The sequence below is a fragment of the Ceratotherium simum genome, chromosome 9 (assembly GCF_057802395.1).
Source record: "Ceratotherium simum simum isolate JZ-2026a chromosome 9, ASM5780239v1, whole genome shotgun sequence".
In the NCBI taxonomy this organism is placed as follows: domain Eukaryota; kingdom Metazoa; phylum Chordata; class Mammalia; order Perissodactyla; family Rhinocerotidae; genus Ceratotherium; species Ceratotherium simum.
This window is the reverse complement of record NC_141908.1, coordinates 20,748,873-20,767,340: the sequence shown is the minus strand read 5'-3', so window position 1 is coordinate 20,767,340 and position 18,468 is coordinate 20,748,873. Positions and strand designations below refer to the sequence as shown.

The 18,468-nt window shown below is 37.9% G+C and overlaps 1 protein-coding gene and 1 non-coding gene across 2 annotated transcripts in view; both read right to left on the bottom strand.

Annotated features, from left to right (window-relative positions):
• Positions 1-18,468, bottom strand: part of THSD7B (thrombospondin type 1 domain containing 7B) — an 808,984-nt gene that overhangs the window by 321,783 nt on the left and 468,733 nt on the right. The window contains exons 11-12 of the mRNA XM_087435109.1: positions 5,294-5,423; positions 1,190-1,293 (exon numbers count right to left, since the gene is read on the bottom strand). Coding sequence (XP_087291235.1) covers positions 1,190-1,293; positions 5,294-5,423 — 234 coding nt within the window. The remainder of the gene's footprint in view (positions 1-1,189; positions 1,294-5,293; positions 5,424-18,468) is intronic.
• On the bottom strand, positions 429-624 carry LOC147916248 (U2 spliceosomal RNA). Its single transcript, XR_015553297.1, has one exon. It is a non-coding gene; the product is annotated as a U2 spliceosomal RNA (small nuclear RNA).

The window sequence follows — 18,468 nt, the reverse complement described above, 5'->3', positions numbered from 1 at the left end:
ATGGTGTTGTTTCTCCCATAGCCAGAATTCATGGGTCCAGGAGTCAGGGGATGGGAATCAGAGCGGCACAACTCACCATTACCCCTAGTGACCCACTAGTAAAATCTTTTGCTTTCTGTCCCCCTTGATGTTATTCTCTGCTGCCTATAGGTCTTAGTTCCAAAGGGAGGAAAGCTTCCACTAGGAGAAACATTGTCCATTGAACTGGAAGTTAACACTGCTGCCAGGCCATGTTGCCTCGTGCCTTCCAATCAATAGACAAAAAAGGGAGTTACTGTGCTGGCTGGGATGACTGATCATGACTAGTACAATAAACTATGCAAGAGGAAGAGAAACTTAATTCTAAATATACTTTTTAGAAGAATTATGAAACCATTGCAATGTAGTTGGTCCCACAAGATCTGACTCTGCTACATACATCCTTTTAAAAATGAGAAAGTGGTCATATTTCAAAAATAAAGCACTTCTTATAAAGCTTCATATCACCAGCACTTGGATTATGAATGAAACAGAAAAGTGAGCAATCTGATGAGTCCTGAGTGCTTCTCAGAGATTTCAATATGCCACACCTTTTAGACATTGATGATACTACACTTGATCTTAGCCAAAAGGCCGAGAAGCGATAGACATTGATGATAAAAGGCACTTCTACTAAGATTCAAAAGTCTATTCACAACACCTTCCAGAAATGTTAATAGTTCCTTTCTACGTATATTATATATAGAACATAGAGTAAATGTGTATATAACAATTACGTTTAATTCATGATTATTAAAATTAGTCAATTCAATTATTGGAATTAGTTATCCCTATATTCCTTCAACAAATATTTACTTAGCACTTAAAAAGTGAAATGTATACTATTGGGTCTAACCTTGACATATGCTTCAGTCCTTAGCTAATATCCAACATGCATTTGGAACATCAGCATTGGGGTATGCTGATGACTGAGAACAGATACGTGCTTACATTGCATTAATCCTTAGGCACACTAGCTGGGTATGGTTAAACGATGGTATAATATCAACATTAACTAATGCCAAACTTAAAAAATTCAAACACTGATAAATATAAATAATCCAATCCAATAATATCACAACTTATTCAAACATAAAAAACCAGTAGTTTATACGAGTAATATAATTTTAAATCATATTTGAATAGAAAAACTGTTTTAAAATCCCCTTACCTCTTGTTTGCACCCCTTTTCCACAGGCTTCACTGGTGCCCATTATTCCCTGCCTGACAGACTCTGGCACTAAGATACAAGGGCTCCATTTCTGTGGCTTCCACCTGCAATTACAAAGAACAGCAGACTAGAAATTTCACCATGACAAACATACAAAAGAAATACTTGAAACGAGAAATTTGAAATCCAAAAGCATAAAGATAGTAATTCAATAAAAATGGATTTGAAACCAATGTCATTAAATGGAGCCCTGGCATGCACCAGGGATGACAATAGTCCACTCTGCCCCAGATTTGTGGTTAATGCAGTAATTCTATTTTTTAAAATGTGGACATTTTGCACATAAACCTTAGTTCATATAGCAAAGGGCAATAAAAAGCATTAGAAGCACAAATCAAATATAGAAGGCTTAGCTTTTTATGAACTTAACATTGTTTAAAAAGGCAATAAAAGAAAATAAAAGAGAGAAAATCCCCAGGTCCAAAACTTGCGAATACCCGAAAGTTTTGGGTGCCAACTTTTACCCTTGATCTTCTGCTTCAAGTTTTTTATAAGATGTTTCCTAAGACTTGAGAGTAACTCAAACATCTCAATAGGTTATAGAGTAAAAGGAAGGTGAGGGGCCACAGGGATCTATCTTATGTGTGAGTTCATCCCAGGGAAGAGAAATTGATCTGCCTCTGATGAATGCCAGTATGTCTATCCCGAGGATGAAATAGTCTCTAATGAAGCCTTCTGGCTTTTCCACTGTTACCCATTCTCAGATCAACAAAACTCTCTATTTTTATACCCACAGGACAGACTGTGTCTTGAATCCTTTAACCTGTCTCTTCAGAATGTTCCATATAACCCATAACCACAGATTCTGTTCACTCGCTTAGTATATTTTTGTACTTTTTCATATAAGCCAATATCTGTGATAAGAGATGCTACTTCAAAGAATAAAACAGAAACATGAAGCAAAGATATCATTGACCAGTTTTGCAAGATGAAAACGTTCTCGAGATTTGTTGCAGAACGATATGCATATAGTTAACACTACTGTACTGTACACTTAAAAATGGTAAAGATAATAAATTTCATGTTGTATGTCTTTTACCACAATAAAAAAGAGAAGTCTTAGTAAAGGAAAAAAAAAGGTGTATACCAGAATTCCTTTGCTCAGGAAAAGTCATTTTAAAGAACCCTGTTAGTTATGTGAACATAGCTTGATAGAGTGCGTGGAGATCACTTAGCATAGCCAACATCAATATCAGCACTCACCACCTCCTCTCCCCTCTTTTAGACTAAGTGAGTCTCAAGGTTCTTGGACAATTGGAGGTAAGGGAGGCAGAGGTGGCTTAAGGGAGAGATATAGACCATCTTGCCGAATCAAGCAAAGTACATTAAAATGTAAAGTTAAGAAAAAAATAATTGATCTCATTCAAGTGGTCTCCATATTGAGAATAACTGAAGAATTGGGGAGAAATCAGGGAATAGTAAAACAGAAAAACACGTCATGTTTAAAGAAATCACTTATTAATTTTAAATAACTGTAAATTTACTTTGTATATGCATCGGCTCATTCAGCATAATTCTAAAACACAGAAACTAAAATGGTAAGGGATTTTCAACTAGGATTTGTCATTCATTCATATCCCTTAAGTTTACATAGCCTTTCTAGACTAAAATGAGACCAAGGAATTCAACCTAGTTTAGAGTGCTGCATAGATTGAAACAGAAGGAAGGTATTTTCAGGAATCTCTTGTTAAACTCTCAGTTTTGGGATGATAAACCTGGGCTCAAGAGGTTAAGTGTCATGCCTGAGATTGTACAAGTCAGGGCAGGCTGGCTGTCAGTCCTAAATCCTTGGATGTTCAGCCATAGACTCCTGGCTACACCCCATTGCCAACTCTACATAGGGATATACCACCCATACTCTCTTCCCTTTTTCTTACTAACTTAACATGTTGGGAGATGCTCAAATTCACAGAAAAATTTCTATAGATATTTTGATTCTGTTTTAATTTGGTAAACATGTGAATATGTCACCTTAATGGAGTGAAGAAGAAGAATCAGAAGATAAGATAAAGGTCTACATTAACTCGCCTCCCTAACATACCAATGAGGGAGAAAGCAAAACCTAAGTTAGAACCATAATACTCAAAATTCAAGGATGTTTTACTAAAGAACAGAGAAGCATGCTGATAACTTGGACACATATCAAACTACACATCAGGAGAGATGCTACAATGATCCAATCCATACACAGCAGAACTGATTTCTGGGGAAATGGCAGGAGGTCAATAATGCAAACTAGTTCAAACATGAGCGGCTAAATTGAAGTCCAGCAAGAGAGTAAAGAGAGTAGACAATAGAAAGGAAGAAACCACTAATAGTTTCTAGGATTTTCTCTGATTATAATAGCCTTGGGTTCATAAAAACGTCTAATAATATTTGATTTGGCTAATTTTTTCAATTGCTATTTTCCCTGAGAGCTCTTTTGCTGGGCTCAGAAGTTTCAATATTTATACATGGCACAAAAGGATGAATATTGACAGTGTTTCCACAACGGCCCTGTGGTTAATGAGAAAAAATGAGTAGTCTGGGCATGTTCCCAGTGTTTATTTACATCCTCCCCAAACTGGTCATCAGATAGAAACAATAGGAGTAAAGGGATAACAAAATCAATAGTAATTTAGATTTCTTCATTGACACCCTAAACTTTAAGGTCTTTAAGGTGAGGAGTCTTAAAAAAAAAAAAAAAAAAAGAACCTGTATTTTTCTAAATAAATTAGCCCTTGAATTTCACAGCTTTAAGATATAGTTTCTCAAATAATCAGGAGAGACACAAGGCATTTTTGCTAAAGGCATTTGTAAGTGTGCTGATAACTATACGATTTTTAAGACCATGGAGTTTTTTCACAAATCAGTAAAACCCAATGGTGAATTTAATCCAGATGTACTCTAAAGCAATGTTTCAATCCAATGTTAAAAGAGTGGAAGTTTATGACTAAACACACAAACCTCAAGTATTGTTTTTATAAATAATAATCACCAACTTGCCGAGAGGGAACATATAGGTAACATACAGTTTAAAAGTTACCCATTTTCTTTTCTTTTCTTTTTTTTTTTTTTGGTGAGGAAGATTAGCCCTGAGCTAACATCTGTTGCTAAGCCTCCTCTTTTTGCTGAGGAAGATCGGCCCTGGGCTAACACCAGCACCCATCTTCCTCTACTTTATATGTGGGACACCTGCCACAGCATGACTTGATAAGTGGTGTGTAGGTCCGCACCCAGGATCTGAACCTGTGAACCCTGGGCTGCCGAAGCAGAGTGTGTGAACTTAACCACACCACCAGGCCTGCCCCCTCATTTTCTTTTCTTTAAAAAAAACATTTTATCTGGGGCCGGCCCAGTGGCATAGTGGTTAAGTTCACAGATTTCACTTCGGTGGCCTGGGGTTCACAGGCTCAGATCCCAGGTGCAGACCTATGCATTGCTCATCAAGTAATGCTGTGGCAGCATCTCATGCAAAAAAAAAAAAAAAAATAGAGGAAGATTGGCACAGATGTTAGCTAAGGGCCAATCTGCCTCACCAAAAAAACCCCACATTTTATCCATAGGTTAAACTTTTTTTTCTAACTAGATGTTTTGGAAAATGTGCATATGATAAAAATTTAGAAGCAAAAACATTTTTGTTTGAATTAAAATAAACAATTATTAAAGAACTACTAATTTGATTCTTAGTTCTTGATAAAAGGCTTTAGGATAGAACAATAGAATGAAGTAAATTATCTGTGTGTGTATGCATATGTGTTTCAGGTAAAGACCTCATCCTGAATCTCTTTGGATCCTGATCCTGAAAATTGATTGCCTGGATGGCAGAATTCCAGCAGCTCATTTACAATAAAAACATGTTTGTTTCTATTTTCCCTGTTAATTAGACTTACACAGCCTTTACTCTCTCAAAATACATTCCAGATAAGAGGGGAAAACATTGAAGTATGTGAAGATAAACAACATTACTTCATCTTATTTCTCACTGAACAACCATATATTTTATGAAAGAAAATAGGTCAGAATTTATACTAAAGTGGAACGATTATTTAAAAGGGTAATTACCGATATATGGGGCACAATGGGACATCTTCACACTCTCGCTCTTCAAATAAGGTATCTGGGCATTCTTGGCCTCCGTTGGCTGCTTCTTGGATGATAATCCTGTATCGAGACTGTTTTATTGTGGCATTTCCTGAAGTAAAGGAAAAATAAAATTATAGTGCCCTATTATGTGGATGTAGATAAAAATCCAGGGTTCGGCAGCAATTGAAATAAAAAAGAGGTGAAGAAAGAACATGTGAAAAGACTACCTGGGAAATGAGAATAAAAAGCAGAGACCAGAGGTTAATACTTAACATTATACTCAGTCTTACTTCTATGAGAGAGACACATTACACTGAATAATTGTGATTTCAAACCTATGCATTCTAACATGCAAAGATTATTTCCCATTGTCTTAATATATTTTAAATGAATTATAATCTATATTACCTGTGGCATAAGAGTTACATGGCATAATCTGAGAGGCCCCAGAAACCCTCTTTGATCTCAAAGTAACAGCTCATGGGGCTGGGTTTTTATTACTAGCAATTCACTCCCTGGGGTAAGGCACTTCCCTTTGTAGGCTATTTTTTACAATGCAAACACTCTTATTAAAATGAATGTATTATTAATGTATTTATTTATGGGTATTAGTTTATTAGATTTCTTATTCCTTATTACCTGAGACAATATGTATGTAATTGAAATTTAGGGAAGAGGCACTAAAATTGCGATGGAACAAAATATTGTCTACTTCATAGTTTTGCTGAGAAGCAGGAGTAATAGGCACCTCAATAAAAAGACAGCCGATATTCACTTTAATGTGTTGGGGCAGTTATTTCATAATCTTTAGATGCCTTCTGAATTAACAACAGCAACAAAAATCAATTATAGTTATAGTGGTTAGCCACTACTTCAATTACTATGTGCCAAGTTATTGCACTAGATACGAAGATACAAATTCTTGAGGTTACAATTAAATAGAAAGAAAAAGGAGCAGATAGATACCACTACTAGTTGCGTCATTGTAGAGAGAAGTGTCAGATGGGTGCAGTGTTAGGAGAATATAGAAGAAAGAGTAATGATTTGTGTCTCTGGAAAACCAAAGACAGCTCATGGAGGAAGCAGATTGTATTCTGGGATTTGAAGGCTGAATAGGAAAAAGAAAAAAGGCTGAAGTCATTTCAAGGCAAGAAAACAACTTGAGTAAAGACAAGGAAACATAATGAATGGAATGGAATAAGGCACATGGAATTTATAGAGCAAGATGTAACTGCATTCAGAAGGAAGATGTGTGTGTACGGCTTGTGTGTGTGCTCATGTGGAGGCTTATGAAGAATGGAGAGAAGGGAGTGTAGGAGAAAATAGAATTAATTGGTAGGTTTGAGACAGATAATGGATCTAACCATGTTAAGAAGAAAATTTCTAGAAAGCCAGTAAACTAAGTGGAGCAAAACAAAAGGAAAAAAGGAGACTTTATTAAAATTATATATTCACATGGTTTTTTAAAAAATCATTAGTACAAAAAGACTCATAGCGGGGTCGGCCCGGTGGTATAGTGGTTAAGTTCACACCTCCACTTTGGCGGCCAGGGTTCGCAGGTTCCAATCCCGGGCGCGGACATATGCACCACTCATCAAGTCATGCTGTGGCTGCATCTCATATACAAAGTAGAGGAAGATGGGCACAGATGTTACCTCAGGCCTAATCTTCCTCAGCAAAAAGAGGAAGACTGGCAACGGATGTTAGCTCAGGGCCGATCTTCCTCACACACACACACAAAAATGACTCATAGTGAGAAGCAAATAACTCACAACCCATTCCCTGTCCTCCTTCTCCCAGAATATTTTGAACTGTTTCTATATTTAGGTCTTCTGTGGTTACCTCAAAATCTATAAATAATATGGTCATGTCATTACTTCTTGATTTATTAACTTCAGACATTTTCTATTGACTTTCTGCCATAATTGATGATAATTTACTTTGCACTACCTTTTAATTTTTTATAATTATATCACTATTTTTATGCCTCTACAGGTTATTTAAAGACTTTAAATAACCCATATTTTTTTCAGTCCCACTCCTCACTCCTGTCTTCCGTCAGACCAGCCACCACAATCCTAAAGAGTCTTCCTGGGTAGACGAGCTTCCTCTTCTATTGCCACCCACATTCCTGCTAAATTAGGTCATGGTTTCCTGTGCTGTTTCATTAGTTTCTCTGCTCTTCAGTCTTTGTTCATTACATCTTTCATAAATGAGTTTAGAGCTCTCATCTACTCATGGTCCTCTCCTTTTGTTTTTGATGAGGAATTAGGGCTTTTAAAATTCATTTCTACTATTATGAGAAAAAAGGAGAAACCAACACATTTGTACATTTTATGATCTTGAATTATAAGTTAAGGAGATGCATGGTATCTTTTCCATCTGCTCACAGATCTCCTTTTTTTTTTTTTTTTTTGCCATTCTTTAATCTGCTCTGTATCCAGGGAACCGATCATATTAGGAGTGTAGCAGTGGCCCCCTTGTGCATTGGCTTCTGGTTGGATTTGGCCAACCAGGGGATGGGGCACTCAACGGAAGGAAAAAAGATGGCAAGAGGAGAGAGAGAGAGATCAGGGTATTTATTCCACTAGATTTTATCCTCTGGATCACCTCAAGATGGTTCCCTACCCCTACCAAAAGCCTTTGGAGGGGCACTCTTCCACAGCTTCTTTCTCTGAGTTCTAACTGCTCCAACGCTTATCAACTTTCAGGCTCCCAGTGTCACTAGTCCAGGTACTGAATCATTTCCTGTTAGTTTAAGTTAGCCCTGCCCACTCCTTCGTAAATAGTCCCTTCATTAAACTTTCCCCAGTTGCCCCATTTGAGTGGGCCACCTGTTTCCTGCCAGGACATGCTAATAAAGTCAAAGAGGACAAGCTACTCAGACAGAGAGGAATGCTACAATTGGTCCCTTTCTAAAAGTACTTAAGGCCCTCTGAGGAGTATAAAACAAAAGGTTAAAAAAAAAACTGTAATTAAAACAGTTCCACATAATAATATAAAAGCTATCTTCATTTGGGTGGGGACATCTGTATAAATAATTATGCCTTCAGGAAAAAGTCTCTTCCCCCACTCTCAATTAATTCCAATTACACCCTACTTACTCTGAAAATTATTGTTTACCCTTAGGATGTGTACATGAACATGTGTGTGGTTGTGTGTGTGTGTGCGAGTGTTTTGTCCAAGTGTTATCTTAGGAGCCCAGAAATAAAGATTGAAGACAATAGGAAAAGTAAAAAGGATGCCTTTATCACACACGAGAGAGAACACGGATCAATGCCTCTCCCTTCACACTGCATGCACGTGCACATGCACACACACACACAGACACACACACACACAATGAACACCTGCACGCAGAGGTATTCTGCTTTATGGTGTAATTCCGGGTCAAATAATTCAAAGTTTGGGAAAAATAGTTGATTATCATGCCCTATAGTGCTTCAGGTGGAGGTTGAGAAGGATGAGTTCTATGGATAAAATAAACTTTTAGAATAGAGGTAAGGTTTTCCCAGAAAGAAAATTGATTGGCACTATACAGAAATGAAGAAAAATTTATATGTCTTTGAAGAGAGAGAAAGATAAGGGAGGAGCTTAACATAGCAAAACAACACCAGGATCTGTGAGACACCTGCTAAGATTTTCTCTTTCTGTGAAATGCGCGTGTTGATGCATGGATGCGTGTGTTTCTTTCTGTGTGGATGCGTGTGTTTCTTTCTCCTCGAACTTTGGAATGGTCATATTGAATACCCAGTTTGAAAGGATTTTTCTCCACCCTATGGTGTAAGTGCCTCAATTTATGACCAAACCTATAGCAGAGTCAGTTACACACAACAGACATGAGTTAGCTGGCATCACAGGAAACTCAAGGGCAGGCAGCATCTACACTTGGGATGGAGCAGTCAATGGTCTTCTCACTCCACTTCTACTCTGAAGCCAGCATGAGGGTAGCAGTTTCGTTTCCAGGGAGGACAACGATTCCAGAAGTCCAAGAGGTAATTAGCAACAAAAGAAGTAGATGCCTCTGGCAGCACCTAACATCATGGTTTGAAGCCAGACAAAAAAGGATGAACAAAAGGCTAAGTGGAAGCTCTCAGGAAGTGATGTCAAACAGAGCCTCCCTTTGCATTGAATACACAAGAAGAAATTTATTTCCGGGAAGCACATATAGAGAGAGGAAGATAGTGGCTTTGCAGGTGGCAAACATTTGGATTATGTATGTGTGTAAAACATACTAGAAGTTTCCAGGAATTACCACCTTAGTCTATATCAGATCCTCTTCTGGGCATTTTGCATATGCTGTTTCATTTTATTATTGCAACAGTTTACAGGGTTGGTGTTACTATTATTATTATTACTATCATTCCCATTTTACAGATAAGAAAATGGAAGGTGAGACAGTTAAATAATTTGCTCAAAGTCACCTAGTTAGGATTAAAACTGTGGCTAAATAGACATCAAAGCCCATAATCTTTCCATAAGAGACTTTATAGTAAGATGAAGAGAGAGGGGCATTCCAGGGAAGAGTTCACATCACAGCTCCTCAGTTATTCCCAAGGGATACTTCTTCCCTTCTAATCAATTCTTCAATAGTACCCTGTTTGCAGAAAGCTTCAAGTATCAACAAAAACAGTGTTTGTGGGGCTTTGTGACGGATGCTTCCAATCTCATTAGGCCTCTGAAAAAATAACAATAAATTAAAGTACTTGTTTGCAAACATAAAGAACTGCTCAAGCATGATTATGGCTAATAAACAACTAGTCTAAATTCAATTTTGATTTATGCGTATTTTATCATCACTAAGTCATCAAGCATAATTATTAATTACAGTCAAAAGAAGTAACATTCAGAGAAGACGTCAACTTAAAGATCAAGAACCATATTTAATATAGGAAATACACAAGTGGGCTACAAACACTGAGGGATATTTACAGATTCTCTGTGAAGGTCTATACCAGTCTGTCCCAGAAGGATGATAGCAAAGTGGAGGAAATCAGGATGCTAAGAGCACCTCTGGGTGATTCATGGCCAGGTAAGCTGGGGTTAATCACACCAAATTGAAGAGTCATGAGCATTGAGCCCTAGTGGCAGGGTTATTTAATTAATGATTTGGAGTAAAGAAGTGACCCCTTAAGTTTCCAAATAATTTGAGATGTGAGAGTAGGGAAAGAGCAAGGAGAGCATGGGAAAGCAGGGTGAACATATGCACTGGCTGACGGGAGAGGCAACGCTGGAGATGAACACGGGAGAAGAGGGCTTCTAAAGGCAAATGGATGTGCAAAACAGATGCAGGATTGTTACGTTTCAGCAACGTGTGCAGATATTCAATTCAATCTGCAGAATTCTAAAGGTATATATTTTTTAAAAAGACCACTCTGGCCTTCCCTTGTTTCTCAAACATCTCCATTACTAATAGGTCTAACAGATCTCAGCGACCCATTCTGCTTCACGGCACCAATATTCCAAGCTTATCGCCTTGTAACTCTTGGTTGTCACCTGGTACTCTCCTTCCTCCTCCCCACTTACATATCCAGTTCACCATTAAACAAACAAAAACAAAAATCTGCTCATGATTCCTCTCTAATTGATCTTGATGCACAGGATGGCACCGGTGATATTTTAAGATTCATATCATAAACAACCACACATTAAATACTTCCTGGAGTTGAGTTACAACTCGAGTGCTTGTTAGACTTCAGGCAATTCCTTTAACCTTGCAAAGCCTCAGCTTCCTTGGCTATAAAAAAGGCCAAATAAAAGTTTCTATTTCTTATGATCGCTGGATTAAATGAGATACTGCACGTAAAACATGTACATATGGCCTGGTACAAGGGGTCGTCTCTAGCATAATATGAGTTCATGTGAGACAATGAGAAGAAAGAGTAAAAATAACAGTAGAAGAAAAGCTTCAATAATTGAGGCTCCTTCTAATTAAAAGAAAAATGCGACAAACTGGTCTTCTATTCAGTGCTGGGTTTCATCCATGTTCTGAACATAGAGGAGTAGACTATGAGTGGATTAAAACTATTCCATGTTCCTGGCAAATTAAACTACAAGTGCAAGGCAATTAGTACCAACCACCTTCTCATATCATTGGAGAGGAATGGATGCGGTGCGCAAACGTCCTGTTTGCAGGGCAAACAGGTTAATGCCTGCTATGCTGGCTTAAATATTAATAGCTCATCCTCTTACTTTCAAAAGTGCCTCAGTTGGTGTGAAAAATTATATGATCACTCAGAAAAAAACTATCACCTTATGTGAATGTAAGAAACAAGCACACTTTGTTTCTCACTGCAGCGTAGGGTTGCATTTCCAATGTGTGGAAAAGGTAAACTGCACTGCTGTTCTTAAAATTATCTATTCAGTCTGATGACTGGACCTTTTTATTTCATGCCACAGAATTCTGCCTGGGATAGCTGTTCATGTTTCCAAAGAAGACTATTTTGTGCACAAATCACACTTGCTCATGAATCATTAAATTAAAAATTAAAGGGCAAGGAGAGTACAGAGCTTACCTCAAAATAATCGACTGGTGCTACTTTATATGTATTGTTGATAGAAACATCAAAAATAGATGTTAAATAACTAAAGAGAACTGGCGTTTAATCAAAGTGGAGCATGAATATGAGGAGAAAACAACTTTCAAATTTGGTAAAAGTTCCAAATGGTTATTAAGAAGTCTGTTTCTAAGTCAACTCCATAGACAGACAGAGATCGTGGTATGATATTAGGCAGCAGTTTCTTCAACATTAAATCCCCTAAAAAGTGCATTCTCTTTACTGACATTACACACAAGAGAATACCCCTTTCTAGTTTACTCACAACCATTGTTGAGATTCAAACAGAGATGATTTCCTTTGTAGAAAAGGTACAAACCAGGATGCACCACCAGCCCATCTCCCACTTAAATTTAAAAAAATAGATACTGTGACTGAGTTCTCAGAGGGAAGCACTTACCGCATACAGTGTTGTCAGCATTGATAAATATTTATCAGGTGTCTGCTATATGTAGGAGATGTGCCTGGGTGTTGTGTGTTATACTGAAATGTACATACATGCATTATTAAATATCCCCAGCGAAGCAGAAAGTGAAACTTGATGGATGGATAATAATGCAGAAGTTCTGCAAAGTTTTATAAGCATTCAAAAATGATAATATAAACTTTGTATTTATTATCCAAAGCCCATCAATCCAGCATGCTCTCTCTTTGTTCAAGGAGAAATGGAGGGCTTAAGTGGTGAAAAATGCAATGCCCTAGAAGAACTACGAGTAGGAAGTTTTTATATACTTCCTTCCTATTCATCTTGGTGTTCCATATATAGAGCAGATACATCAAGAGCAGCCTCCTCCCCCAGAATTCCCTCCCTGCCGAGACGGACAAGTATTTAAAAATGCACACTGAGCCAAAGACCCCTATCTATACATGGATTGAATTAAACACAATTGCAAAGCTTTTCTGCTAAACTTTCCAGAAACAGTGAAAATAGGCTCCAGGATATCCATATACTTCTTTCATTTTGAAGAACCCGAAAAAAATGTATTCTATATTCTTAAATTGTCATAATCATCATTCACTTTGCAACAGAGGCCAAATTCATGGCTCTGGCAACAGACAAGACCTCCGGGGCTCTGATTTCTAATCCCAGCTCATTATTGAATTGCTAAATGACCTTGGGCAATGCACTTAACCTTTCAGAGCTTCAATTTTGCTAGTCCTATGTGGGTAATACTGTGGAGTCAAGTCACAGGACAGCTGTTAGGAATGCCTAATTAAATGAGATTTAAAGCATTTTGCAAATGCAATATATATATAAAACTAATCACTGAACTTAAAATTCTTTAAATGCAAGCCCTGACCATAGATTTCAGAAGAAGCAACTCATGGTTATATCTCCATAAAATATCTAGGATGACAGTCCAGGCAAATAAACATTTTCTCACTGTGGTAGGCACCACACACTCACTGAAGCCTATGCAATAGTTCTAATTTCCAGGGACTATCTTCAATTTCCTCTACTTCCTATCCTCAACCACTCGTGCTCTTAAAACATCTCCAATTTAGAGGTGCTCTTAAAACATCTCCAATTTAGAGAGAGAACCTTATCAAATAGTGATCATTGTGAGCTTGGCCCTTTCTCTCTCTAAATATCACAACTGAAGTCATTTCCAACTGCTTTCCTTGTCTACTCAATTCATGTGGTCCTTAACCCTGGCTGCATATAGAATTTCAAGAGATGCTTTTACAAACTCCTAATGCTCCCCAACCCAAACCATTTAAATCAGAATCTCTGGTGGATAGGGCCCAAGCATTAGTATGTTTAAAAAATCTCCAGGGCAGAGAACCACTGATTTAGCACATTTAAAGCTAGCATTTCTTATTCGTCCAATATGTAAAACAGGAAAAAGACAATGCAGCATGCTTAACCAAGCAATAGAAAACAAATGAGCACTAGCTAAATAATTACTGCTCTCAACACACTTAAAAAATGCAACCTGCCCTCTAGCTAAGTACATCATAATGAGTATAATTGGAAATGTGTACTATAAACGAGGAGGGTTAACAACACTATTTATAATGACGAGTTGCACTTGTCTTTTCTTCTTGCCAATGTGTGCTGAAATGACAGGGATTTATTTCCCCCCATCCTGATCCCTTTTCATTTTAGCAGATGAAATGTCTAGTGGCTGCCTGCTACAGGGCTCCCTAATGCATTGCACTCCATCAGCATTAAGACTGAAATACACTGTAACACCATATTATACTGTATACAGACAGGTTTTGGGGAGCACAGATGTCATCTAAGATATAAGCTCAAGAGGCTGTCATGATTGTTAGGCATGAATACTGAACTATATATTAGAAAAACCCTTTTAAATAATCCATGTTGCTCTAACCTATTAATACTTCATACACTCATAGGCATAAAAGTATGCTATTCACGCTTAGCATTGTGCTGACAGCTAGAGGACAGAAGGGCCAGGTCAAGCTTATGTGTCATAGCACAGTGAGGACAACTCAGGGATGCAGAGCTAGCAACTTCAGGTTCTCAGTTCCTCCACTCTTCTTACAGGAGAGCGAAGTGTATTGCTTGGCCGTTTGCTATACAGAGCTTGCATCATGAAGGGAAGCAGAATATGACACCCAAAAATATACTACTTTGGCATATTGAAATTTTGAATTAAAGGTACTTGAAAAATTGCCAGTGTAAGGATACTCTGACCCTCCTTTGTACCCCTGAAAGCAGGAGATAAATCTCCCATGTAAAAGGTACCTTCCCTGTACCAGGAGGGTAGAAGGCATCCTTATCACCAGAGATAGGGAATTTAGGGCTGAGAACGCTATATAAACAAATCTTGTTACTTCTTCACCAATTTGCTACCCCAAGACCAAACCCTTTTGTCTTGTCAATTCTTCATAAATGCATTGCGTCTTTGTCTAAAGGTATAAAAGCTTCCTGCTTTGGTCACTTCTTTGAGTCTCATATTTTTATAGGACCCCTGTACATACAAAATTAAATTTGTTTTTCTCTTGTTAATCTGTCTTATGTCAATTTAATTATTAGACCAGCTGGAGAACCTAGAAGGGAAGAAGGGAAAATTCTTCCTCCCCTAAACCACCACCCACTATGGATCAACCATATAAATTCTGGTTTCTGCAACTTTTTGCATCCTTCCAGGATTTGTCTGTGTGTAAAAACTGGTGTACCTGAATGAAAGGTGCAAGGAGTCACTCAGACATTAATATCAGTTGTAATATAAAAGTTTTTGTATTGGGGATAGTAGCAAGACAAGTTAAAGGAAAATAACTGTGAAGGCAAATCAATTAAAATAAAATTTTTCATTTTTAACTACAAATTTTAGCACAAGGTAGACAAAGACTCAATCATCCATTTTATGCACGGTGTACATGTCTTGCTGTCTTCATTATTTTGTAGCATCAACAAAAAGCCACTGGCTTTTGAAATTCCTTTCTTGGCTCGGTGTTTATATAATAGCATGATATTTTAGAATCAGTGAGTCTGGAATCCCAGGTCTGCGAACTTGGGAAAATTACTTATCTCCTGGTGTCTTAAAAGGAAATAATTAGAATATCTTATCTGGGGCTTTGAAGATGACTAATCAGGTAACGGAATGTAAACTAGCTCGTTCAGGGTTTGGAATCTTGTAATACATAAAAATACTGGTAGACAGGTTAGTGTAGGGGATGGGTTAAGTGTATTTTCTCTTTCTCTTCATCTAGGTAACCCCTATGCTTCCTTTGAGACTGAACCTCTTTCACGAAGTCTTTTCCACCCCACCTTCAGTCAAGCAGCCCTTTTCTTATGCTTCTAAGCCTCTACAAAGATCCAGTTGCATCTTTTTGTCTTCTTGTCTCTTTCTGCCTCCAGACAGTGAGCCTCTCCAAGTCTTAGTGTGGTGCTTAAAACCTAGAAGGCATCTAATAAATGACTGTTGAATAAATAATAGGACGAATGAGTGAAAATCATGACCAGATGAACATATAGCCACCTTTGCTGTTAGTGCCATGGAGTTGATTCACACTCCTAGCAACCTTGTGTACAGCAGAGTGGAACCCTGCCCAGTCTTTTTGCTCCATCCTGTCATCTTCTGGCACTATATCAACCAATGCTCTCCTGCTATTCATGACCAATTCTGAGGGGAGTGAGTGGCCAGGTCCTTCTTCCTAGTCTGTATTAGTCTGGAAGCTCTGCTGAAACCTGTCCACCATGGGTGACCCTCCAGTATTTAAAATACTGGTGGCATAGCTTTCAGCATCACAGCAACATGCAGCTGCTACAGTATGGGAGTGATACAACCGACAGATGGGTGGTGTGGTTCCCTGACTGGGAAACGAACTCAGGCTGCAGCGGTGAAAGCACCAAATCTTAACCACTAGACCACCAGGGCTGGCTATACAGCCATCTACAAAATATTTTTTTTTTTCTTGACTGGGAAGTTGGAGACATTAGTTTCTATTAACAAGGCAGACTACATGTCTGCAGAAAGTCTTCCATCACAAAGAAACTTGAATGCTGGAGAAGTTTGTTTTTTAATTCAGTTTAAAATGTTTATCTTCTTGATTTTGGAAATTTTTAAATATATCAAATGAACCCAATGTATTCATCCATCAGCTTCAATAATTACATGGCCAAGCTTTCTCATCTGTACCCCTACCCACTCACACACAGCCAGATTATTTCAAAGAATATTCAGACATCATATCATTTCATCTGTAAATATTTCAGAATAGATTTATAAAACATAAGAACTCTTTTTTAAACATAACCATAGAAACACTATCATACATAGAAATATTGATACCAATTATCCTAAAATACTTATAAATACCCAACTGTCATTGAGTAACAATTTGGGTCCCAATTGTCAATTGGGTTACAATTGGTTGACATGTCCTATAGGTTCCTCTTTCTTTTCTTTCTGTTTCCTTTGCAATTCTCTTTGAAATGCTTTTAAAATATTTTATAAATGCATAGCTAAAAAAGTAGGAAATTAAGGGAAATTTCTGGAGCACTAGCCCTTGGGGAAATTTCTCCATTGCTGATGGTGAGAGCTTGGCTTTTAATGGATATAGTAAATCAGTAAATGTGAGACAAAGCCCACAGCCAGAGCACAGGGCGAGGTTTGGTCAGAGATCCCTTCCTCCACACACACACACAAATAAAACCTGAATCCCTTGTTATGTGGACTAGGAAAAAACCTGCTCTGACAGAGAGAAAGAGTGGGGGTGCTTGTCTGTCTTGGCCTTGACTCTAGAAGGAACAGACAAAGAAGAAAGAAGTCACCTAGAGATTTCCTAACCAGATGCCTCTATTAATATATGTGTGGAGCTAGAATTTGCACTATTCTATGTAGAAGAAGAAAACCCAAGACATAACTGTTTATTAGGTGTTCTGGATGGTTCTGGAAAAAGAATATTGAAATCCTCTAAGGAGGAGATACTGTTCTAGAAATTGGGAATACAACAAAAAAAAGAAAAAACATTATTCCTCTCCTCATGGACTTTCTAGAGGAGGGAGAAAGACAATTAAAAACAAATGTCAAATATTTAGCGTTTCATATGCAATTAAATGCTCTGCAAAAAACATAACAAAATGTAGAAGGGAGTGCTAGGGAATGCGTGCATGCCTGTGTGTGGTGGGAGAGGGGGAGCATTGTCAGTTTAAACTTCAAAAGCCTCAATGGGAATGGAATATTTGAGCAAGAGCACGAAGGAAGTTGGGTGTCATCTATATAATATCTAGGGGAAGAGAAGTCTAGGCATAGTAAATAATATTGCTAAGGCTCAGAGCCAAATTCCAGAAAGAGCAAGGGAGACAAGAGTGGCTGGATCCTTGGGTACATTGGGGTGCAGAAGTAAGATAGAAAAGAAAGTCAGTGTCTCCACGCAGAAAAGAAATTGGATTCCTATCTAATATCATATATAAAAATGAATCATTGAAGACATATGTAAAATTTTCCAAAGAAAAAGACAGGGTAATATCTTTATGTCTAGTAAGTAAATGACTGATAAACTCAACTACATTGAAATCAAGCATTTCTGCTCATCGCATGACAAACCTCACACTGAATGGTAGTATTTGTACTACATGGAAACAAGCAAAGTTTACTCTCCAGAATATAATCTTCAAAATAATAAGAAAAATGACCGAAGCACTTACCATGTTCCATTCACTTGCCAAGTGCTTTACATGACTCAACTCATTTAATCCTCTCAACAATCCTAAAACACAGTTACTCTTATCGTTTCCATTTTGCAGGTCAGAGAATGGAGCACAGAGAGGCTTTGTACACTGTCCAAGGTGCCAATAAGTGACAGAGAGGACTTGAAACCCAAGCAGTCTGGGTCCAGAGTGTGTGTCCTTACCTGCTCTGCTTCACTGCCTGTGACCCTATCTCACCTGTTCCTAATACCTCTGATCCTTGAATGTTCTCAGCTGAGCACAAGAAGAATGGCAGTCCAATAAAATTGTAATCCAATAATCTGGGTTAACGTGTTAGTCATTGGATATGGCAACTGTTGCCAGGAATCAAAACTCAAAGTCAGTTAGGATTCTGGTCCCTAGAGAAAGCCAATAAGGACCAGGACCAGCATCATGGGCACATAATCTGTGTGGGCTCACAGGGCCCCAGA